This window comes from Phaethon aethereus, assembly GCF_964289735.1.
Source record: "Phaethon aethereus genome assembly, chromosome: 1".
NCBI lineage: Eukaryota > Metazoa > Chordata > Aves > Phaethontiformes > Phaethontidae > Phaethon > Phaethon aethereus.
In genome coordinates, this window is record NC_138575.1 from 163,122,790 (window position 1) to 163,147,465 (window position 24,676).

Here is a 24,676-nt window from a genome sequence, read left to right on the forward strand (position 1 = left end):
TTGGTGTAGCATTTTGTACTTTAAATCACAAAGTGAAAGATGAATTTAAGTTACGGCTGTCATAACCTTTTAAAGTTACAGTATTAGATATTGTTAATCACCTACAAATACAGTTTTTTAAGTTATATTTTTTGTTCTGTTAAAATAATATCATCAAACAGAAACCAAGTTCCAGAAAAATGTATTTATCTGGGTATGGTGTAGAACTTGCAATAAAGAGCACAGAATATAAAGCAGTAGATGACACACAGGTTAAAGGTATGTCATTTTTTTATTTATGACATCTGGTTTGAGATACTATTGAAATATGTTATAATCTTCAGTTATAAAGTTAGTAATGTTTTGAAGGTTATACGCAGTTTCTTTTTACAGAAGGAAGTTTCGGGCATTAGGAACTAAGACATTAAAATATATGTGAGCATTTTTAAACAGCTGTGCTTAGGATATAGTTCATTACCTAACCTCCAATTGTTGTTTTCTGTGGCTCTTCAAAACATAACCTATTCGTCTTCCTTTCAATAAGTATAAGATTGTTTAACTTTTGTTCTTCAATTACTTTATGCTTGTTGGCATCTGTAATATGCTAATTACTACAGTATCACATTAGTGTTTCAGGGGTGAGGGGTTTTTTTCTGAATTTATGTGGAAATACTTTCACAATCTTCTGTAGGAAAGATGTGCTGTATCATAGAATTTGGCACCAGTGTATGTTACTACATGTTGAAATGAGACATTTGCCACAGAAAGTGGTAGCTATAGCATTCTGACGCATAGAAATTACTTTGTGTGGACATTTACAAGTTATTATGAAAGTTAGTTAACTCTCTTTGGTAAGACTAAGGTTTACTAGCCTTTGAGTCATGTCAAAAATAGTTTAATTTTTTTTAAGGGAAAGAATCTGATCTCTGACTTGCACCAAATGCTAGCTGGAGATTCAAGCGCTTTAAAGTCGTCATACTTTTCAAGCATAAATTTGGTAATAATTGGCTGATAGGAGTTATACCTCACCACTTACTCTGAGAAATGGCTATTTTGGGACATGAACTATTTAACCATATCAATTTCATTTACATAAAAAATGTAACCATTGGATTAATTATATTTAAAAATAAATTTGAATGTTGCTAAGTTCTGTAAAGCGATTCATTCTGATGACAAAATATGAATGCATAAGTATAAATCTAATTGAAATTACATCTGTGAGTGACAACTTTCTGATTTTATGCTTGTGTTAACTGTTTTATTATTCATAAGAACTTAATACATTAGTAACGTTCTTGATTTATATTGTCTACATGTGGTATGTGTTCAGGAGCAAATGAGACAAAAGAAGAGGAAGATGAGGAGGAAGAAAGTGATGTCCAAGGATTTCTCTTTGGCAAATTAAGGTGTGTTGATATAAGTTATAATTAAACTTCTGGAACCTGTACCAAAAATTTTAAAAAAATTATAGATTTGAAGTGAAGGAAGTGAGATTTATGTTGGAAATTATTTGCCACTGGTGAAAATTCTGATTAATTTTTTTGTGTATGTCTTGTGAACCTAAAGATGCAACAGTTGTTTTTTCTCTTAATTTCAATTTATTGCTTTTAGTTTTCTAATTCTCTTAGAACGTATACAGTAAACTGTTTTTAAAGTAAAAAAATATCACTCTGGGCAACAATCACAAAATCTTAGAACACCATGTTTTCATGTTTGTATCTACAGTAAATTGTTGCTGCTACTTCTGTTTTCAGATAATCAAAATGGTAGTTTTCAAAATGCAAGAGGTAGCATAACAAATCCAAACCCATGTGTTGTAGCTACGTAAGGTGTTTTTAAGATGGATAGTCATTCATTTCTTAGAGTTAAGGAGTAGTATTTCTTGGAAGATATGCTTATTATAGATGTCTTCTTGTTTTGGAGCTTGTGAATTTGTGTTCTGTTCTAGCATGAACTCTTTTAGCTCCAAGTTACAATCTGTTAGATGAAATTGTATGCTACCCTATCGAGGGCTCCTTCCAGTCCCCCAGTGATGGATTCATTTTGTGGTTGCAGTCATCAGAAATGCTTCCCTTTTCCTGTAACAGTTCCATGCAGTGAATCATAAATCCAATTTTTTTCTTCAACAAGAAACTCAAGAGTGTGGGTCTTCTCTAGTGTCATTCTCTCTATTATTATTTAAAGTAAAAAGTAAACGTGTTTGTAGATATTGTCACCAAGCTGTAAATCTTCTCAGAGTTCAGAGCTGCTAATGCTGTCTGAAGTCTTGAGAGCCCATCCCCTTTCCAGCTTTTTTAAAGTAAACATATTGAGATAGAAGTGCACCCACATCTGCAAGCTTTCTTCTTGTTTCCCCTATGTATTAGAGGCCTTCCACAGCAAGTAATATCAAATGCTTATGTCATATCTTTATCTGAGCTTTTTTTCTTCTTGGATTGTGCTAGGTTTAGCTATACTTAGGCGCTTGATGTTGCACTGTGACTAATTTGTGAAGCTGTCAGATAACTACTCAAACTTTTTGACATTGTTTCTAGGCTCGTATTTTTTTCTTCTCCTTTTCATATTGGAGATGAGACATGTTTCAGTAGTCTGTAAATTGTCCCTCAATTATAGCCATGTCAAAGGTTATACTTTTCTCAGCTGTGAAATAGTTATGAATGTAAGCAGAAGACATAAAATCTTTCAAATATAATGATTTGATTGTGCAAATTAACATAATTCAATCCACATCATGATACATATTCAGAGAAAGGTAGCTTTTTTCAGTTGGCTTTATGTGTGTTTGATTTTGTGCCTACATTGACCATAGCATAAGTGAACAAGAGAAATGAGGGACCAAGCATCAATGATAGATCTTGGTTGTGGCTTGTGGCTAGGTCTTATTTGTCAGTTGTCTTTCATTCACAGAAGTGAAGGTCTGAACAGAAAACAAAATATATCAAGGTAAATTTGCAAAGGCAGCAGTAAAAGCAGTAATTAAAGAGCTCAAAACTAGTTAAGAGTTTGCCACTTCATAGAGGCATTTCTAAGAGGATGAACTATGTTTGCCTATGTTACAAGTAAGAAAAAAAGGAATTTTCTGTCTTTGCTTCCCTTTTCAGTTAAGTATGCTTTCTCTGAGGAATCTGGACTATATTTTAATTCTAGAATAACAGTCTTCATCAGTGATATTTTCTTTTTTCTGTAAAGAAAAGGTTAATATCATCCAACAGCTAAAATTGAGGAGGGTGGATTCCTTGTGAAACTTCTTAATATCTAACATAAAATGTGAAATATTACGGAAGTTAAAGTCTTAATGCTTTAGATGTCTGTTTTTTTACCTACTTTTTGCTTCTTGTTCAATACTTCTAGTAGAAGAATCTTTAGAAATCTAATGGAGATTGTTTGATGTTCGAGGGTGTCTTCTAGCAGGCTGAAGTCTTTGCCCTCAAAACTTTGTTGCCTAATTATGTTTTCCAAAAAAACATATAAGCTTTTGGGCACCATGCTCTTCTTCAGGTCTGACTCGTGATTTGTGTGCTCAGTAGCTTGATTTTGTCAGTGATATTAATTCATAAAAGATATTCTCAACATTGTCTTGCCTATATCTTTTGTAGGTAATACAACAAACTCTGTGTACAGTTACAGTTAATCGGTAGTACAGTTAGTATACGGTTAGGTATACATTATGCTATAGTAAACTACACAATTGCCTGTATTGTGTATTAATACTGTTTAATCTTTGAGTTCATTTATTCCATCAAAACCGGGTTTGAGATAGATCACTACAAAACAATTGAACTCCTTCTTGTAATTAGCTGGCTTTTAGTCCTCAGAAATCACCTCTTCTCACCCCAAATCCTCATTTTTGTTTTAAGAATTAATTAAAATTTTAATTCTTGCTTGTTACCCTAAAGATACAGTATTAGTTGTGAGCAATACTGTGGATAAAAGCAGACATTGATGGATGTCATTGATTTTGCCTTTTTTTAAAAAAATGTTTCATTGTAGACAGATGCATCCTGATCTAAAAAGTAATCTGAAAGAGTTTAAAAAACATCTAATTGAAACTACGAACAACATGGAACCGCTGAAGGTTTGGGAGCTACAGGGTATGTATTGCATTTTTCTGAATTAACACAGTACTCCGTCTAATTTTCCTTTGTTATGTTGATGTATCAACATTATGATAAATTCTTCTTTTAAAAAGATGTATATGGTTTCATAAAAAGGCAGTATTATATCAAGTATTTAAAAAGAATATGTTGGTATCTTGCCCTAGTATTATATGCTAAAAATTAAAGGAGCATTGAAGTAATTTTATGAGAGGAGGAGTCATAACTAGCTTTACTGATTTTAAAGACAGAAATTTTATTGCCTGGTTTTCTGCCTGATATGTTATCTCAGACTTTAAATTCAATTTCAGATTTTTGTTGAGAGGTCAGGCAAAAAATATCATTTTGACATGACTATTGAGTCAGGATGGAATACAGGTTAAGACAGTTTGTTTAATTTATAAATTCTAACTTTTATCAGTGTATTGGAGCTCACATTGATACTTTTTTTTAATATAACGTCAAATGGAAGAACATGCTTGTAAAAGCTTTCCTGTGGAAAAGGAGAACAAATATGTAGAAGCTGATTTCTATAGAGCTTTTGTGGTGATGACCTGCAGGACATTCTGTAGCTTGAATGGAATTATAAATCTCTCTAAAATAGGTTCCTAAAATGTTTTAACACTTAAGTTTTAGGCAACTTAATTTTACCTGTTACGTTCTTCAGTTTTAGAGGGCAGCCTCATCAAAACTGATTTGCCTTTGTGCTAGTGCAATGAAGGAGAATGAACAATCATCTGAACTTCAGTTTCTTTTTGGGACCCTAACTGTTATGGAGCTTGCTAGCAGTACCCAGGCTCAATCTAGCTATTTGAGATAATTGTATTTCACCTGCAGTCTTGTAACAATGAACTCCCCTTCAGCTGCAGGATTGATCTCAGTCCAAAATTTTAAAAAATTGGAAATCATTGCATTTTTATTCTCCTGAGAAATCTACTGTGCAAATAAAAAGAAAATTCTCTTTTTGTCTATTTAATTTTTATTTTTTACGTGATTGAATACCACTCTGTTGATGTTCAAGCAGAAGCAACCACGCTTTAGTGTCTACCTTCAAAAGCCAGTACAAGGTCTCTGTTTAGTGGTGGTCTTTTCTGCAGTGTCATGTTTATATAAATAAAAAATGAAATTGCTGCTGCTCCCCAAGCAACCAGTTCATACAGTGTTGAAAGCAGTTAAGCATTGGGATGCTGTTTGTCCAGCGCCAGGAAGGCTGGTACTGGCTTGTGGTAAGTACATTCAGGGCTTTTTCAGACAGGGGGTCTTCAGCCCCCTCTTTGTATGGTGCAGTTGTTTTGATACTCCTACTCCTGACATGAATGGGTGCTTTCTCTAGTTTGCTCTTAATTACTAATTATAGTGGCTGAGTTAATGGCTCAGCTACTATCTGATTTCATTTAATTAGCTTCCAAGTAAAAATCTAACTAAATTTAACCAAAACTCCTTCAGCAATAGGGCATACTTCTATTTATAAATGACCCTAAACACCATGCAAGAGTTGTCTTTCAAGAGCCTTTATGTTTTAGATAAGTGATTAGGTTTACTATTCATAGTGAAAAATGATGCACAGAGTACCAATGTGGTATTCCCTTTAATAACTCCTTTTATCTGTGTGAACAGCCTCTTGATCTCTAGTGCTTCTTTAGCTTTCAAAGCATACTTTGAGATCTGCTTAGGATCATCTTTTCCCCAAGGTGCCCTACACTGCTTTCTCAGCTGTGTTAGGGTACCACAAGGGGAGGTTTGTAAGTGACAGTCCCTGACTATAGATAACCAAGAAGATAAAAAGATATGTCTCAGTGGATTTTGAATATTCATACTGTAGCTGTTCAGCATAAAATGGAAATTATCAACGATTTATGAAGCATTTTAAGTGTGCATCCTAAGTGCACAGCAGGTAAGGCATCAACTATCTGTAGTCAACAGCAGCAATTGGGTATTGCTTCACCTGATCACAGCTTATGTGACTGTTGAAAGGGATCTGAAATGTTCTTCTTGAAAACAGTGATCTATTTATTTATACTTTTTGTTTAAAGTATTAAGAAATACCAAGTTAACATTCCACCTCAGACTCATCTTTTTTTGCACCCAAAGTGTACCTTATCAGGCTAAACTAGGAACATGTGCTATTCACTTTTCTTTAGCCTTTTTTTTTAACCTAACTGGTTCAAAAAGATGGTGAAATATTCTACTAGGCAGCATCCTCTATGACTTTCTGCACAGCACTTTTTACTATACGTGGCATCAGCTTTCCTGAAACTGAATAACCTGAGGCCTTCAGTCAAATGTCTTAACTAGCAGATTGTGAGGAAAAAGCATCATTGCCCCCAGGTAGTTAGGCAGACTGTATCCCAAGTATGTGGAAGCACCTACTCTATTACTGCCTTACCCTGTTGATACCAAAATTTGATTTTTCCCAGTCTCATGTGCCAAGATTTGTCATGCCCAAGTTAGGCACCAGAGAAGGCTAACTGAATTCCATCGTTGTTCTTCCAGTGGATAGGCAAATGAATTCTAAACTGTCCTGATATATGAGAATTTACTTCATTTTGAGAAAAAGCATGGAGGGAAAAATTAGATCCCTTTAAAGATTGTGCTAGACACTTAGGAGAACTGAAATTTGACAGTAGGTTGGCCTTTCTTTCATGAGTCTCCATTTTCTCTTCCTGCGAAATTGCTGCTACTCTTGAAAATTGTACACCTCACATGCTCAATGCAGCCTTCTACATTTAATATATTTGTTCTCTGAAAATCTTGTGAAGTCCTGAAGCTGGAAAGATCTTATTCTTTACTGCAGTTATGGGTGATTGTGGGTTGGTGTGTATCTAGGTTTGAGCATGATACCCTTGTGATACTGGCATAATACGACGTGATTAATTGTCTGGTTTTTTCAGTGTTTTTGTAAACGTAGAACTTGCATGTACAATGTGTATGCTCAAGATGGCTGAGCAGAATTCTGTAGGAAATTAATTTTTCTGTAGGAAAATTTCAGTAGGAATGACTGAATTTGGTATTTCCAACTTTTAAGTGCCTGTCTTTTCAACCTTGATAATGTTACTTCATGATCTTTTACGATGTATAATTGAAACATAAAAAATGTTAATAGTGAGAGTGTGTATATGGAACAGTTTTCTGATTGTAGGCAGTATTGAGAGTGATATTTTCAGTGATTTCATTTTTTTTTCTCCCCAGATCTTAGTTTTCAAGCAGCTGCTCGAATTATGTCTACCCCTGTTTATGATGCCTTAAAGGTAATGAAAGACATAGCTCAGAACTTCCCAATAAGAGCCAGGTATGATACTTAAACTTCTTTTTCAAATACTGTTTTTATGTTTGCATTTGAATTTAATGACAGTAATACAGATTTATATACAAATCCTGCAGTCAAATATTCATGTTTTACAGCTTGCTAGATGGATTCCAGGCAATTTCATTGAGTAGAAAATAACTCTTGGGAGAGCTCTTGATTGGTCTCTTAAATGTTTCCTGTCTGATGCAGGAGATGCCATGAAGGCGTTCTAATCCTTCAGGCACTTATGGTTGAATACCTACTTCTCCCAGCTTTTACTGGAATGATATTTTCCCAGGTGGAAAATTCTGTTGAATTAATAGCAGATCTACTCACAATAGGAAGAGGCAAAATTCTATTAATAAATTTTGTAGGGGATCCTCCCACATTAGTTCTAAGCAAAACATTGCTGACAAGATTGGGCCCAGGCTACTGTATGTTAGTGTTCTTACTGGGGGACATCTGTCTCCCATAACAGGTTACTTAATATAAGATCAAGATAAATATTAAATAAATGAATAACATTTTCATCTGTGCTGATATTAAAACTCGCTCTTCCAGTAAGCCAATTGTATTGTAATTGAGAAATGCTTTTCTTTATATTTAATAAGTTCTTCATGTAATCCTATCAGCAATATTTGCTTGAATTACTGAATTAAGTATGATGCTGAACAGGATTCTTAACGCAGTGTGCTTTCACGTTTTACAACTCTTGCTTAATTATCACAGTGTTTTATTGTCATCTCTGATTTGCTGTTAGAGCAAATCTACACTGTAATTGAAAAAATACCTTTGTAACATCTTCTTTCAAGGAAGAAAAGTAACTTTTTAAATGCCTGAAACATAATTATGAAATAGTAAGGTACAAGTTTACACTTAGATTAGCAATCAGAAAATGCAGTTTTCCATTAGAAGACGGTGGAAACATACATAATGTTGAACTGCAAGACCAGTTCTGTTCTTCAAAGGACAGGAAAATGTTGAAGTATGCTAGGTGACATTTAAGTCATTGATTTAAAAAGTCATTAGTTACATCCCACTCTGACTCCCGGCCGTGTATTTGTGGTACTAGAGCACAACTTACCTATTCTTCAAACATTTTATTTTTATGGGTAAACGTGTAAGAAGACTTTGGAGTTATTAAAAGGGGAATTGCAGTTCCTGTCCTGTATGATTTATTCTACTATGCTAATCTAGCATGTTGTTTTTAACATGAGAGATTACAAATTTTTAAAGTTAGTAGGTGTGCATTGACAACAAACCTAAATCAAAGGGGCATTGTGTAAAAACAGTGCACAAAATATATTTCCTTAATAATCTAATCATACTTAACCTGCTGAGTTAAAAATACTGGTTTGGAAAAAAACCACCCTAGAAGAAACAGGAAATTAAAAGATATTAATTAATCACTTTAGATACATAACTGATCATTATGATAGTAGTATTTTTAAATTGTTTAAATTTCACACAATTTACATATGAAAACAACCATTTTTTAATTATGCAAATTTTGGTTAGAAAAGGCTGTATAAAAATGTTAGAACTGTAGTTATGAAAATAAAAACCAAATGTTATATATTCATTAAAAATGAAGGGGTTCCTTAGACCATTAAAAATGAAGATACCATTCCTCTGGAAGTTTCTTCCACTTTCTAGTTTATAACCTGCATTTTCCATTTGAAAAGGTTAGTCTGAGGTAGATTTTACAAAATGTCATCAGATGTAGACAGTGTAACAACTGATATATGACATGGTGACATTTTGATCATTGATTTTACAGGGTATTTTTCATCTCTGTTTTGTTGTATATGTGTCATAATTATCTGTTGTTTAAGAATGCAATAATAAGAATTATAATACTCTGTTTCTTGCTATTCACTTATCGTTCATGAATATTAACATTATGAACATGTGAAAAGCTTCCTTTTTTCGCTTGATATGCAGTACTGCATAGCTACATGTTCTTCCACGTAAGAATAAAGGTGCATGAGATTATATGATAGAAAATATTACAACCTTAAGGTCATACAAGCACATTCCTACATCATGTAGAATGATAACTAGTATCCATCTACTTTCAGATTCAGACAGTAAAGTGTTTCTCTTTGAGTCCTTAGCACTTAATATTTAGAAAAACATGCATAAAACTTTGTGAAGCTGTAAACAAATTGAACAAATGACTGAACCCAAAATGAACAGGCATCTTTCACAGGTACTTTTACAATTGTTACCTCAAATTCCTAGGGCGTCCTTCTCAAGGATCGGCCATCACATTTTCTCCTTAAAATCTTGCTAAAATCCTGCATCATCAAATGCCGTGCATAGACAAGGCACTACTTAATGAGTCTTTTATGTATTGTTCTCTTATTTCCAAAATAGCTAACAGTAAAGCTTACCTTTTGCTGATAAGTATTTTACTTCCTTGCTAATGTTGGCCCAGCTTTGTCTTCTTTTTTTTCTGCCTTTTTATTATTTTTACATTCGTTTTTTACATTTCTGCCTTACTACTCTAAGCTATTTGGAAAGATTTAGGTTATTCTTTTTTATCTGTGCAGTTTTTATGACCTGTGTATGCAGAATGAAACATTGACTCTGAGAGTTGCAGGCCCTACTACTATTTAAGTTGAGTTTAGCAAGATAAAAATCAGAGGTTTTTACCCCCTAAAGTATTTTTTAGTTCAGGGCTCTCTAAAACTACTGCTATAAAGTCAAAATAATAGTTGTGGTAGTACTGCCACACATTAAATTTCCACCTTGCTATGGTGTCCTTCTGTTAAGTAGCTAGTTTGCTCATTGGTTAAGTAAATTCTCAGTAATAATTTGCATCAATTACAGATGTTCTTTTAATGAGAAGAGTTCTATAGTGTTCCTGAATTATGTCTGTTGCTAGTAGGAGGTCCCTTAAAGCAGTGTCCTACATAGTCAGCTTTTGAGACTTCTGATTTGATAGTGTTTTCTCCTAATCCTTCTCCTCCATTTCTCGAAATTTAAATTTGGCTTCAGGTATTCTTTCCTTTTTACTTACAGTTTCTTTCAATATTTTTTTTAAATCTTAATCAGCAATGTTTCTTTTTCAACAGAAATGTTTATAGTTTCTTGCTTTCTAGTCTACAAGTTTTATTTCAAAACAAGTGAACACAGAAAGTACTACAGTATAAGATATATTTACTCAGTGTTGAATACACTCACTACATTCTTTATGTGCATAGAGAGTACCTAGCAGTATGATTATGAAGGCTTCATGAGAAAGAGTTTAGATTAGTTGCACAATAATAAGCAAGTTATTAGGTTGTCCTCCAATGACTTCTGATAATAATATATTTGAACCACGTCGACTGTGTTTTAGTGCTCTCTTTGACCTCACAGTTTGAGTTACACCTTTCTCATTTTGAGCCAAGGAAAGCCCACCGAGTATGGGTTGGTATAAATACAGCTGCTCCTTGATCCTCTATTGCCCTTTCATCACGTGGTCCAGAAGGGATTCACAGTGACAAAAATAATCTGCCAGAATATTTAGCAGGGATGAATGGAAAAAGGGTATTTAGCTGTGATGAATTGTATAATATTTATAAACAAAGCTTGGAAATCTTACTGTTTGCACTTAACAAGTAGTCTCTTTGATTGTCTGGAAAGTTTGAATATTTGTTTAAAGTAAACTGATTATATGTCTTATTTCTGACATACTGTGAAAAATGTGGAGTTTACTAGCAAGGTCTATTCTAAATCAATTTCTTTTTGGGGGGAGATGGGGATTTATATTATTAAATAACTGCATTATTATCCATAAGTATTGAAGTTGGCTTAGTAGGATCATGCTCAGTCTGTTTAGTTAAATTCCAGGTTTAAGATGACTCCAGTTTTCCTTAAAGCCCCATACAGATTTGCTAAATGTTTACAGAGGCAACTGGAGTATTTTGACATTTATTAGGAGAATCAGATTTAGGTTAATATGGTTTAAGGTTTCTTAAAACATGGAGAGATTAATTTTGCTCTGTGAGTATTTTATGATAGCCTAGTAATTACAAACCTCACATACAATACATTGTGGCAGAGAAAGTCACAACAGTCTTCCACAATGTTCTTGAAAGGTAAAAAAGACAAATCAATGGATTATCTTCTAAAAGTAGAATGACTAACGAAACCAAAATTTTTACTGTCTGTGAATACTTAACATTTTCAAAGATCTCAATCTGTAAATCTCTTTTCTAATCTCAACTAATTTTAAAGTGGTCATTCTTTGCATATTTTCCTTGCCTTTGGCCAAAACATCAAGTCGTATCCATGGCCACCTGTGCTGTAATGTCAAGTAGCATGCAATTAGTAACATTAACTTAAAATATACAAATACGGCATTTTTAGGTAATAATTTAGATGATCAAACAACTTTTTTGTAATACACATGCTACTTTCCTGAAAAGACAAGAGGAAAGATTGAGAGTGGTAGAATTATGCTGATAATATTACTTCACCAAAACCTAACATAAATTTGAAACCTGGGTTTATTAGAGTAACACAGAACAAAACATTTGTTTTGAAAATAAAATATTTATGATACTGCATTACTCTTTAAGTCTTAATTACAGCATTCTTCAATTACACTGCATCAGATATGGTATAAAAATACATATTTCACATTATTTAATGCATTTAAAAAAAACCCAGTGGTTGAGTGATACCAATATTTTATTTTTACAGATCACTGACTAGAGTGGCTGTAGACAAGAAAATGCGAATTGAAATAGAAGAAAATCAGAAGGTTTGTTTTTATTTCTTCAAGTGGCCATTTGAGTTACTATCACATTACTGGAGATTTTTACTAGTGTAGCAACTTTCACGTGGATTCTATCAGAGAAAAAGAGCTATTTGTTCTAAACAACTTTACTAAATAAATAACGTTGAAATACTCAAATTTTTCAAATACTTTTTCAATACTTCAAATTTTTCACTTTCTGCTGTTTGTGGTACTTTTTCCCTTCCTTCTTTTGATTTTACAGAATTAGGCAAGGACAAACAATTTTTACAGACCGTTGTGTTCAGCCAAAAATTGTGTGCTGTGAAAGCAAAATAGGTTATCAGTTAATTTTTCTAGAGCTTTGCTGTTGAATGTAGGCCTGATGCTTATATTACGGTCGGCACATGCTCACTTTTAGCTTTCCACTCTCAGAATCACGCATGCAACTATTCTGCAAGGTATTTTGAACATCGTCTATGGTAGGCAGTGCTTTTATTTTCATCCTTGATGCACGGCATCTTTTGTGCTTTGTATCACATGAGGAGTCATTGTTTGTGTGATTTTGACTGACTCAAGATGTATCCTCAGATGACGCTTTGTGTTTGTCAAGTTCATGACATCTGTTGTATTTTCTGTCTTCATTCAGGGTTTGGATTTTTTCGTTCAACTTGAGTGTTAAAATTAAACGTTAGCCACCATGCCTTTAGGACTGGTCATATGAAATAACATCCGTAGTACTGTCCTTAATCTTGATCTTCAGAACATGTATTTTCATATGGTGTTAAGACTGACCAACCACCGTAGTGGAAGGGAGTTATTTCTTTCTTATGGCACTCTTGTACTTTTGCAACATTTCCATGCATCATTTTGCTTTGTATCCATTCAGGCCTTTTCCTCATGCTTTGCCAAGACTAGTATCTCCAGGGGAACGCCTTTACAGTTTCTTCTACCTTCCAGAAGAGTGAAAGTGAGCAATGTCCCTGTTGAACTGATGCAGCCTTCTTATAAAGAGCTTTTCATCTCCATTGTAGCAAAAATTTCACATAAATGTGTTAGAGCTCTCCACCATGCAAAGCTAATGTAAGGCTTTCCAGTCTTGAGTATCTCCTGCCCAAATAGTGACAGGCTCAAATGTTACAGCTATGCAAACAATTGTATAGGGCTTTTTTTGTCCATAGGTGATTGAGCGCGGGACTGGTGTGTTTGAGAATACATTTCACATATCCCAGCAGTTCACATTCTTGAGCCCTTCAGCTTTCTTGTGTGCAGGGCACATGTTTGATTCTTGGGTTTTCACAGAGATCTCAGGGTGGGCTCAACATTATGCAGGCCTGCTGTTTCTTGCACTAATGGGAAGTCCCCACAATTTTTGCTCAAGGGAGCAAATCAGGATCATCACCCTGCTTTATTGCTAGCTGTAAACAGACAAGATATGCATTTTCCTGTAGCTCTTTGTTGTTAGGGTTATAGTCAGGATAAAGCAAAAGCCCTGATGATCATAGTTTCTCCAGAGTATGAGCGTTGGTATCAGGATTTTCCTTGTTTCTTGATGAAGTCTTTACAACGTCTTTCTCAAAGTGCAGCTCTGTTAACACAAAAATAAAAAATAATCAACACTTAATCAAAAACTGCTCCTTTACCCCAAAATTTAAAAAAAAAAAAAAAAGTAAAGGTATATCAAGAGTTAAAATGGCTGTTATTACTAAATATAAGGATTAGGAAAAGTAACTAAGATTTGGTTTGAAATGAAGATGTCTGCATATAGGCACATCGATATGATATCTAAACTCCGGTTATGACAATGAAGATGTAGTCAATGGATATCAAAACCAATTTGGGTCACTCAATAGTTGTGTTGCAGGGCCTAAACCTAAATTTCTGATGTCATTTGAGTTGCCATAGGCTATCCAAGATAGCCACACAGGTCTGGCAGATCTGTCTGCTGGGACATCTGTTCCCTTCTGCCTAACCTGCACTTTCCAGTCCAAGGTGCCTTATCTGGAACAAATGACACTGTATATCTCTCTGGTTGGTCAGCTGAATCACTCCTATGATTCCATGACTGTATTAAATACATTAACTACAAGAGGATCTTAGGCACCTATCACACTAAGTTTAAATTCTGTACTACATCCTACTTCGTACTACAGCTAAAAGCTAAAATCTGTTGAATAAAAGCAGGGAAACTTCCCGAACACTGCTGCTAGAGCACAATAAATCGGCATGTGCATTCCTGAACTGCAGTACATCCATCTAGCAGCAGGAGAGATAGGATCTCATGCTGTGTGTAACTGGATGATTCCCTCTCAAGATAATGAAAGTTGAATAGGAAATGCAACGAGAGGAAATAAAGGTATTAAAAGTTGAAAGGCATGTGATGATTTAGGTGTAATGAGTTGATATCTAACTAAGAAATAGACAAAGAACTGCTATAGATAAAAGAAAAAATAAAATCTCATTAAACACAACTCACAACTTCCAGTGCAATAATTTGCTGACAGTTTAGCATGAAAATACTATATGAGTATTATCAGTGTTAAATTCTAGTCTTGGATGCCTAAATACTCCTTCCATCTAAGTTCTTATGGCAAATGGACGCTCCTCTGAATAATCAAATGCCTAGCATCAAAATTGTGGAACGAGTCTCAGCTCTGATTAAGCTCAGTTCTTTTCCTACTGCAGTACTGAACGATTTGAAAAACTTTGAGAGGCCTATTTCAATACCCAGTGGCTGATAATTTTTTCATTGTTCTTCTGTTCATTTTAGTTAGTAGTAGGATTTTTATGACCTACATCATCCACTTGCAGTCTTCCTCAGTATCTGTGTTTACATGAGTATCTGGGCTTATAGGAATGACCAGTAAGCTTTCAGTAGTGGCAAGAGATCTCTTATCCTAAGTGCTCATTTCAGTGCCTCAAGGAGAGGGCTTGTTCTAGCTGATCTCACAAGATCTGTGCAAGAGCCCTGAAGGATGCTGGTTAGATTTCTTGAGACTGTAATCCCATTTATATTTATTGTTTTCTCCTTGAGTCCAGTGCCATAAAGGGGGATTTTTCTGCAGTCACAGTACTTTGTGGCACAACGCTGGTATTAAAACTGTAATCCAAGTTGGATTTGCTAACTACAGAAAAATTCCAGGTATACCTAGGACTTTGGGTGCTTCTCTGCCTGGTGCAGAGTAGTCTCATCACTGTGTGCCTGGCTGTTTAATTTTGTCCTGTCTGCCTGTTTTGGTTGTGTCTCAGGATCAAACTCCGTGTAGGTAAAATGATCAGAAATTTCACCTGCTGCAAGGGCACTTGGCATTGTCAGGCATCTATGAATACCTTAGACAGGAATTCTGTCCTTTTCTGTACCTAGTTTTGGGACACACACACACAAAAAAAAAAATCTGTAATTTATATGAATATGTGATTGGGAGTAAAGTGAGTTTTATAAATTAGGAAAGTAATTAAACTATTTCTTTCTTTTTTTCCTTATCTGACCACAGGAAACATACATTTCTGCCATACATTTCTGCCATATAAAATGCCGTACATTTGTGCTCCTCTTTTTTGAAAGCCCACTAATATCCATTTTTTAGGTGCCTACTAAAATTTTCATGAAAGATAATAACTAACTAAATTTGTCAAAAAAGGTTTTCTGGTTATTTCTTAGCATTAGCGGGATGCAGTCCCTCCCAAATCCACAGTATTTGTCACATTATATCTGAGGTTGAATATATGTATTTAGATACTTTATAACGACCATAAGTAATTCTATTACTCTTTTGTAAATCTACATACAAAAAAACCAATGAAAGCACTACAAAGTTCAGGTTACACCATTAGAATAAATTAAATTTACAAATTTCAAAAGCTGTTTTTCAAGGTCAAGGAGAGGTTTTGGACTTTCATAAAAATTGTTTCTGTGTTAGGCTCCGGCTTACCACAGCTGCATTTGTCCTTCGTGGAGAGCTCTGCCTTTCGTACAGTGGTATTAGGTGTCATTACATATTTCCATTCTGCCTTGGATTGTGAAACTGTTCATATATATGAAAGAATATGATACCTTTTCAGTGAATGAGGAGTAATATGCACATATGTTGGATTACAAGGAACTTCAAGTAAACTGTTGTCTCATTTATGTGGCATTGCACTTGTAATGCCACAACCCAGTTAGTTTTGTGTTTACTTACGTTTAACTGTGTGAAAGTAACCACACTACTTTAAAGAAATAATATCACTTTCAATGTTTTCCCATTTTTTCTCTCATTTGTTCAGTGACAGGCTTATAAGTGGAGTAATATATGCAGCCTGAGTTGCTTGCTCTAAGTGTGATTTTTTTCAAAGTGCACTTTTTGTTTACACTTACTTTGTTCAGCAAAACAAAAGTTGTTAGTGGGAGCTAAATGGGAAGAAAATACAGCTTTCTCAGCTTGCCTTTTTTCCTGCATATTTTTCGTGCTTTCCATTCCTCTGTTGGGAATTAAGACAGATCTGGAAATCCGACTGCTCCTCATGGGGTGAGTTGGAAAAAACTACTGCTGTTGCTCCTGTTATCTTGCTACAGCCACCATGGATTGAACAGTGTGGTGCCTTGCAGCTCTCTGAAATAAGACATACTTTACTCCCTAAATACTTACTTCCTCTTGCATTCGTTTATTTTTTTTGTCTTTGCAAAGCAAGGATATGTTCTGCTATTCCTTTCTGATCTCTGTTTTTTCCAAGGTCCCTTTGTTAGAAGAGATTGTATGTTTCTAGTCTGTCTTTCCTAATTCCCTGTAAAAATTGCGACTACACGGTTTTTGGAATTGTGAAAGATGTTAAACTATTGACAAATCTAGTTTCAGGTGGAGGTCTGAAGGACACATATAAGGTCTCCCTTTGTTGAATGGAAACATAGGAGTAATTTTTAAAAGCTTACAAGCCATATTTCTGTATGTGTGTTTATTTCCACTTTCTGTTGGCAGACACCGAGAATATGTCCTTGCTCTGCCTTGTACAGGCAGGGACACTATAGGTCATTTGGCAGGGGGGGTGGAATTAGCAGCTATTTTCATTTCTTTTGTACATTAAAAGTGTGTTAAATGGCCCTCATAAAAGTATGTTGTCGATATTTTTACCAACAACACTCAGATAAAAGAAGAAATTATGTGGAAGAGATTTGATGTGTCTGTTTTGCAGAATTATTTAAAGTTTTATATATGTGTGTTAGTGTTGACACATACCTAAATAAATTAGCAGTACTTTTTACTTTTTAGCATTTTCATGAAAAACTTGGAATCCAACCTGGAGAAGCACGTTTCTTTCTAAATGGCCTTCATATTGACTTGGATTTTCATGATCCTTTTAGGTAAGATGATAGATTTTATTTGAAGATTACAGAATTATTAATAATACCGAAGAAGTTATGCTCATGGTGATAGATAATCTCAACTGTGGCATTTTGAGGGCCAGGAAGTGGATTCCAGTAGAGGGAGTACTGTTTTACAGTAGTTTTGCTTTGAATATGAACATGATATAAGTAGTTGAAAACAGCATTTTCTCTTGGCATATGTTTTCTAATTTGCTTATGATTTTACGACTCACTGTGTAAAATTAATTTGGAAATGGAAGGAGTCTAACATGTATGTATAAAAAGGTGGGAAAAGCACTTTATAAAAAGGAAGTTAAGTGCTTTCACATCCCTATTTCTTAAAAATAACAAAAAAATTGTGGGAATTAAATTTAGATACACAACACCTTGGGTTATTTTTGGTATGCTTGTGAGTCTGTGTGTGGCCACCTTCTATAGTGAGTTCTGTTAATGGGGAATTAATACGCTTTTTGGTGTAAGAAATCTTTTTCCAGCTTGTGTAATTACAGTATAATTATTTTGGCTGTGAATTGCCTCTTTTATGCAAGCAGTCATAAACTGTAAACATTTTCCCTTGCATTCTTCTGTATGTTGTTAACAGCAGGACAGACATGATTTCTTCAGAATTACTTCAGAATCTTTGGTGGCCTGCAAACTGTCAGCAAATCTATTGATGCTAAGGCTGAGGGTTTTTTCATGTTCCTATGATTTGTCAGAGTCTACAATTTTTTATTTTCTATTCTTTAACTCAAAATGTCATCTTTTCTCCTCTATGGAGGTTCTTAAGCTTTCTTGGTTTTAGCATTTATATTCACAGTTTTTACTTAATTTTTTTTCTCAGCCAGAGTTTTGAGATGGAGTCACTTGCATCTTTTTTGGTAACAATGGCAGTATTAATAGTGCTTTTTAATGCTAGTACTAGGTTTAATTTCGATATATTTTAGAAGAAACCTTTCAGAATAGAGAAAACTCAAAAAGAAGCAAAATAGAAATAAAGGCATTTTTAAAATCTTGCCAGCTGTGTTCTGCTGGTGAGTACTTCAGGTTTGTTTCCATTCTTTTGTTGAATTTTCAGACTGCACGAATGTTCTAGAGTCCTGTTGGGTCTTCTGGGAAAGAGTCTTCTTTTAGAGGTGTAGCTACGTGTTTCCTCTGTGCCGTTTTCAGGGTTCTGCCATGATGCAGACTTAGAGTTCCGCTGTGTCTCCATCACTTGCTTCCTGCTTCTCTACAAACTGGCAAAGCTTCCTCTTACGATGCCCCGTGCTTGGTTTTCTGCCTCAGTGGGGGCAATGCAGCAAGCAACCTTCCATTCTGCTGTCCTGCCACGCCTTACTAAAGATGGATGAAATTCCTTCATATAAAATAAATGTGCATGAACAAAAGAGTTGTATAATCAGTTACAATACTGTTTTGAAATAAGTTGGAGACATATAGTGTTGTTAATTGATTTTGTTTTAAACATTTGACTGCAGGAGAATATAAAAATTATTTTTAATACTAAAAATAATCCTCATGTCTTTGAAACATTTTTTCTTTTTATGTCATAACAAGAGTTCTGTGTAGACATTATGCATTTTGTCTTCCTGAAAAAGTATTTTAGAGACCCTTAAACTGGAAGGAAAAGTGATGCATGGCCTTCATGAACTTGGAATCAAAGAGGAGATCCTGAGTAAATTTATGAGGTTGCATATACATCCTACAGATAACAGTTATGCACTAGATATTCGTCACTCTTCAATAATAGTAAGTAATTAAACATTTATTTAAATATTGCATACTTGATAATGCTATGTATGAGACAATCTATCTTTTTTGGTAGTGTAATTGAAATACTAGGCATAAGACCATATATCGATAAGCAGTTTAAAATATTTTGCAGGATGATAGCTCTTCAATATATTTTAGGTGTAATTTTCTCTAGCTTGTACTTTATTAAAATTTTAAGATGTAGGATGTTTAAAAGAAAAGAGGAATGTATCTAAGAGTAGTTGCACACTCATAACTATAGAATTTGACTTTACAGCAATTAGTCTAGCTACATAATATCTTTGTATTATGCAAGACTGCTCAATGTACTTTACAAGTATCATAAGTGAATTGTGGACAACTCAAGTATTTTGTTTCTAATTGTCCAATGGCTCTGCTTTTTTCCCTTCCTCAACATTTTTACAGTTTTCATTACAAAGGTTATATGCCAGTAGAAAAGGCATTAAAATACTAATTTTCTTCACCTGAAAGAAACATATTTCACTATTCTGTTTGACAAGTATAGACAGGCTTGCACAGAAAACAGTAGAAGAACAAATTGGGCATATATTAATTAGTTCTCTAAAGAGCTGCTGTGGGTTATAGATAAATACTATATTGGTCTTACAAGGTGGTTATGCTGTGTTACACTCATATTTGTGTGATATGTTGTTATGACCTTCGTATTGTGAAGGTAGTTCCACACTTGAAAGAATGGTTTTATTCACATCCTAATACAGAGTATAAATGGTCTTTTTTGCTTTTCCATCCATTATTAGTTTTCTTATGTACTGCAAATAAAAACCACAAACACTTGTATTGAAAGAAAAACACTATTAATTTTAGAAGCTCTTTTCTGTTACTATTTCAAAAAGAAGATAAAACATTTTACTCTTTCCATGTGTTTAAAAATATTTTATTTATGCATACATATTTTACTCAAAGTTTAATGTGTGTTTTTTAAATGGATGCCTTTTTGTTTTAGTGGGTTAATAACATAGAACAAGATCACAGCTATAGCACGTGGCCTGCAAGCTATCAGGAACTGCTAAAACCCTCATTTCCTGGAGTTATACAGCAGATTAGACGCAATTTATATAATTTGGTAAGTTTGGAGAACTTAATTTTTTTGCATGGTGTATGTATTAATATCTGGACAGGCAATTTATTGAAAAATACACATGGTGTATTCATCATTAAGATAGGTTAGAATTTCATGTTTTCTATGTGGGTCCACTAATAGTAGTAAAAATATTTTTGTGTAGTGAGTCATATGTAATTATTAGTCTGATTTCCAGAAGTGAACTTGGGCACAGTTTTGTCAGGAGCTTTTCTGTTCCTTTCCATGCTACATATAGGTAATTCACTACTATCAATAAATTTTCTTCATAGTACACTACTTGAGAGAGGGTAATGATAACTGTCCTTGTTTTAGAGGTGGTGAACTGAGGTATAAAAAAATGTAAGTTATAAAGCATATTAATTATGAAAGTCTTGTAGCCTAATTTTTCCTCTGTACGTAGCATTCTGTGTCACCTAGCAAATTAAGTAAACAGCTATTGCTGATTTAAATGGAAATTTAAAGTAGAAAAGGTAATTGTATGAATCATGGAATCATAGAACGGTTTGGGTTAGAAGGGACTTTGAAAGGTCATCTATTTCAGTCAACCCCCCTGCAGTGAGCAGGGACATCTTCAACTAGATCAGGTTGCTCAGAACCCCATCCAACCTGACCTGGAATGTTTCCAGGGATGAGGCATCCACAGCTTCTCTGGGCGGTCTGTTCCCCTGTGACACCTGTGGAATCTCACCACCCTCATTTCTTGATAGCAAATCTAAATCTACCTTCCCTTAATTTAAAGCTGTTACCTTTTGTTGTGTCACTGCAATGTCACTGCTGTGTCACTACTACTAGTAAAAAGCCTCTCTCCATCTTTTTTATAAGCCCCCTTTAAGTGCTGGAAGGCTGCAATAAGGTCTCCCCGGAGCCTTCTCTTCTCCAGGCTGAACAACCCCAACTCTCTCCGCCTGTGCTCACAGGAGAGGTGTTCCATTCCTCTGATCATTTTGGTGTCCCTCCTCTGGCCCTGCTCCAACAGGTCCATGTCTTTCCTGTGCTGAGGGCTCCAGAGCTGGACACAGGACTCCAGGTGGGGTCTCACAGCAGAGCAGAGTAGAGGGGCAGAATCACCTCCCTTGACCTGCTGCCTACTCTTCTTTGGATGCAGTCCAGGATTCGTTTGGCCTTCTGGGCTGCAAGCTCACGTTGCCGGCTCACGTCCAGCTTCTCATCCACCAGTATCCCCACATCCTTCTCGGCTAGGCTGCTCTCCATTCCTTCATTCCCTAGCCTGTACTGATACCGGGGGTTGCCCTGGCCTGGGTGCAGGACCCTGCAGTTGGCCTTGTTGAACTTCATGAGGTTCACACAGGCCCATTCCTTGAGTTTGTCCAGGTCCCTCTGGATGGCATCCCATCCCTCAGGCATGTCAGCTGCACCACTCAGGTTGGTGTCATCTACAAACTTGCTGAGGGTGCACTCGATCCCAGTATGTTGTTGATGAAGATAATAAAGACAACTGGTCCCAATACAGACCCCTGCGGGACACCACTCATCACCTATCTCCATCTGGACATTAAGCCGTTGACCACTACCCTCTGGATGCGACCATCCAACCAATTCCTCATCCAGTCAACAGCGCATCCATCAAATCCATGCCTCTCCGATTTAGAGAGAAAGTTCTTATGGGGAACCATGTCCAAGGCTTAACAGAAGTCCTGATAGACATCATCAGTAGCTTTTCCCTTTTCCACTGATGTAGTCGCTCTAAGTGACATGGTGTTCAGTATATAAAAAGACAATCAAAATGCAAGCGATATGTAATAAAAATATGTTTATAACAAAGCATAAGATGTGTGTAACATGAAGTAGATTGAGTTATTTATTCAAAGTTAAATATTGTCATAGTTGTATATAACAACTGTATTATAGAAATCTACAACATATCATTTAACTATAATCTGAGGGCAAGGGAGTGTTAAAAATTTTTTAAATTACTCTGCTGCATTTCAGCTACTCTGGCAAAATCAATACAAAGCTGAATAAATAGGGTACCAATGTCATATTTAAATCTGCATAAGGATGATCTACCTATACAGACAGATCCCAGTTTTAGATTCTGTGTATGCCTGAAAGATCTGATTTTACACTTCAAGCTACAATAAGTGAAAAAGTGAATACAAAAATATGTAAGACAGGAAGGAAGAATTCTTTTCCAATGCTTCATTTTTTAGTTCAAGTTTTAAGTCAATATATTCTGTTTATTTATTTTAGTTTGGTTTTTCACAACAGAAGAGAGTTAGTTGAAAGGAGGAATAGAAAAGTCAACATTAGAACCTTTTAAATTAAATATCAAGTTCATTAATAAAAACAAAGTATTGGCACAGGGCCTTTCGAAGGAGAGTAGTGATATCACTTGGTTTGAAGTTCAATAAAGGTTAAATCCTGTTTTCAGTATTTAGTCCAAATTCATTAGTTCTGAAGTTATTGTCATTTATACTCTTAAAGTTTTCTTACAGTGAATGTTCTAGGGAATTGAAAACAGTTGAGGTGCACAGTTGCTTTGGAAATTTCTGTTCTTACCTTAGATTTTATGTTTGGAAAAAATAAAAACAGACATCACAAATAAATATTGGCTGTATAATATGTTTTCTCTTCTTAGGTACTTTTTGTTGATCCTGTCCAAGAAGATACAGGTGCTTATATGAAACTGGCAGAATTATTCTATCATCATAATGTACCACTTCGGTAAGGAAAACTGAAAGTCTTGAAGAAAAGACTTAAAAGAAGGTTGCTTTCCTTTTTTCTTCTTCATCTTCTATTCTGCTAGTCAAAGATGTGAATTCAAATGAAGTCCAATGCAACAACATTCTCATAAGCCACATTGGTTACCCACTTGTGATAAGCTTACTCAGGTATTAAGTATTCTTAAGCAAAGAGGTTGCAAGTGACAACATACCTGAGTATGTGGAAAATGAACTGCAAAAATCTGATAAAAAATTATCTTGTCAAATAGTCCCACCGAATGCCCATGTGAAGTTGCATTCTAAGCAAAATACTCTGTAAGTAAAACATGATTTGAGAGCATTTTTTAATTTAGTTCTTTCAATTAAGGTTGCTTTACCTATTTTGTTTTTCTATAAATACTTAAAGACCAAAGTGATATTATCCTTGCCAAGTTTTGAATTTCTAAAAATTAGTTGTCTGAGTCTGAACTAGTCATCAGTTGTGAGAAAGAGACACTGCTGAGGAAGAATGTGGTTGACCTGAGATGCCTACTTTAAGAAAAAATTAATTGCTTTCAGAAGTGCCTGTTTATTTCCACAGCTTATAAAAAAAGAGAAGTGTGTCCAAAGTAGATCCAAGGTTCAGCAAGATGAACTCCATGTTATATATTTTAAATCTTCCTGTGAAATGGCTTTTTGTTTCCTCAATAAATTGCAGGGTTTTAATTTTCCTTTAAAATCTTACTAGTTCTGATCATTGTTTTGTTTTTCTTTGTTTTTTATCATTCAATGACAAAAAAATAATGGAGGACAGATATTAGTTATCCATGCGTTTTGTCTCTGTTGTCACTACCCAGGAGACAATACTGCTTCAGTCATTGAAGAGGATATAGCCTAAAACCTAATTTGCCTTTTCTGATACATAACAGCATAAGAGCAGCGAAACTTGGTCGGACTCAAGGTCCTTTTAGGTCAGTTTGTCTGCAACAAGCCACAAGGGGCTGCCTAGGTATGATAAAAAGAACAGGGCAACCAGGTACTTTGCCTGAGTATTTTCCTGGCCTTGATGCATTTGGAGATTAAAGAATTCCAGACCTGTATGTAGTTTCTAAATATTTAGCAACCCTCAATGGGTGTCTCTTCCTTAGACTTTTCTGTTTTCCCCCTTGAATTCATATAAACTTTTAGCACTCACAGTATCCTTTTCCAGGTGTTTCCACAGTTGAACTACGTGGTGTATGAAGAACTGCTTTGTTTTGAGCCAGACTTTGAATAGCGTTGTTTACTGTCCCAGTAGCTCTTATAATAGGGAGAGAGACTGAGCAGTTTCTCCCACTTCCCTAGATGCCGGTCATGATTTTATAAAGGTCTGTCATATTCGACCACAGTCATTTCTTTCCCTAGGTTACTAGTTATTCCTTACCCGGAAACTGTTCCAAAGGTGGTTTTGTTTTCTGACTTGTCTTTCTCTGAACTTTCTTAGTTTTAATATAACTTCTCTGAGATGAAAGCAACAGCCGTGTACACAGTATCCAAGATGCAGACAAGCCATGGGGTCTCTACTGTCATATAATATTTTGCTTTGCTGACTCTTCCGAGAGCACCCAGATGACACAAGACTTCAGGAAAATTTATTTACAATAAAGAGAGGTGTAAAAAATGGGAGCAGCAGTTAATTGTAGAACATGGTGCATCTTTATGCATTAATT

The 24,676-nt window shown here is 35.1% G+C and overlaps 1 protein-coding gene across 2 annotated transcripts in view; it reads left to right on the plus strand.

Annotated features, from left to right (window-relative positions):
- UGGT2 (UDP-glucose glycoprotein glucosyltransferase 2) overlaps positions 1 to 24,676 on the plus strand; it is a 94,409-nt gene that overhangs the window by 17,696 nt on the left and 52,037 nt on the right. For both annotated transcript variants that reach the window (XM_082001170.1, XM_082001169.1), the window contains exons 6-14: positions 162 to 258; positions 1,313 to 1,388; positions 3,973 to 4,073; positions 7,266 to 7,365; positions 12,058 to 12,118; positions 17,338 to 17,429; positions 19,028 to 19,178; positions 20,167 to 20,286; positions 22,904 to 22,989. In XM_082001170.1, the coding sequence (XP_081857296.1) occupies positions 162 to 258; positions 1,313 to 1,388; positions 3,973 to 4,073; positions 7,266 to 7,365; positions 12,058 to 12,118; positions 17,338 to 17,429; positions 19,028 to 19,178; positions 20,167 to 20,286; positions 22,904 to 22,989 (884 nt within the window). The remainder of the gene's footprint in view (positions 1 to 161; positions 259 to 1,312; positions 1,389 to 3,972; positions 4,074 to 7,265; positions 7,366 to 12,057; positions 12,119 to 17,337; positions 17,430 to 19,027; positions 19,179 to 20,166; positions 20,287 to 22,903; positions 22,990 to 24,676) is intronic.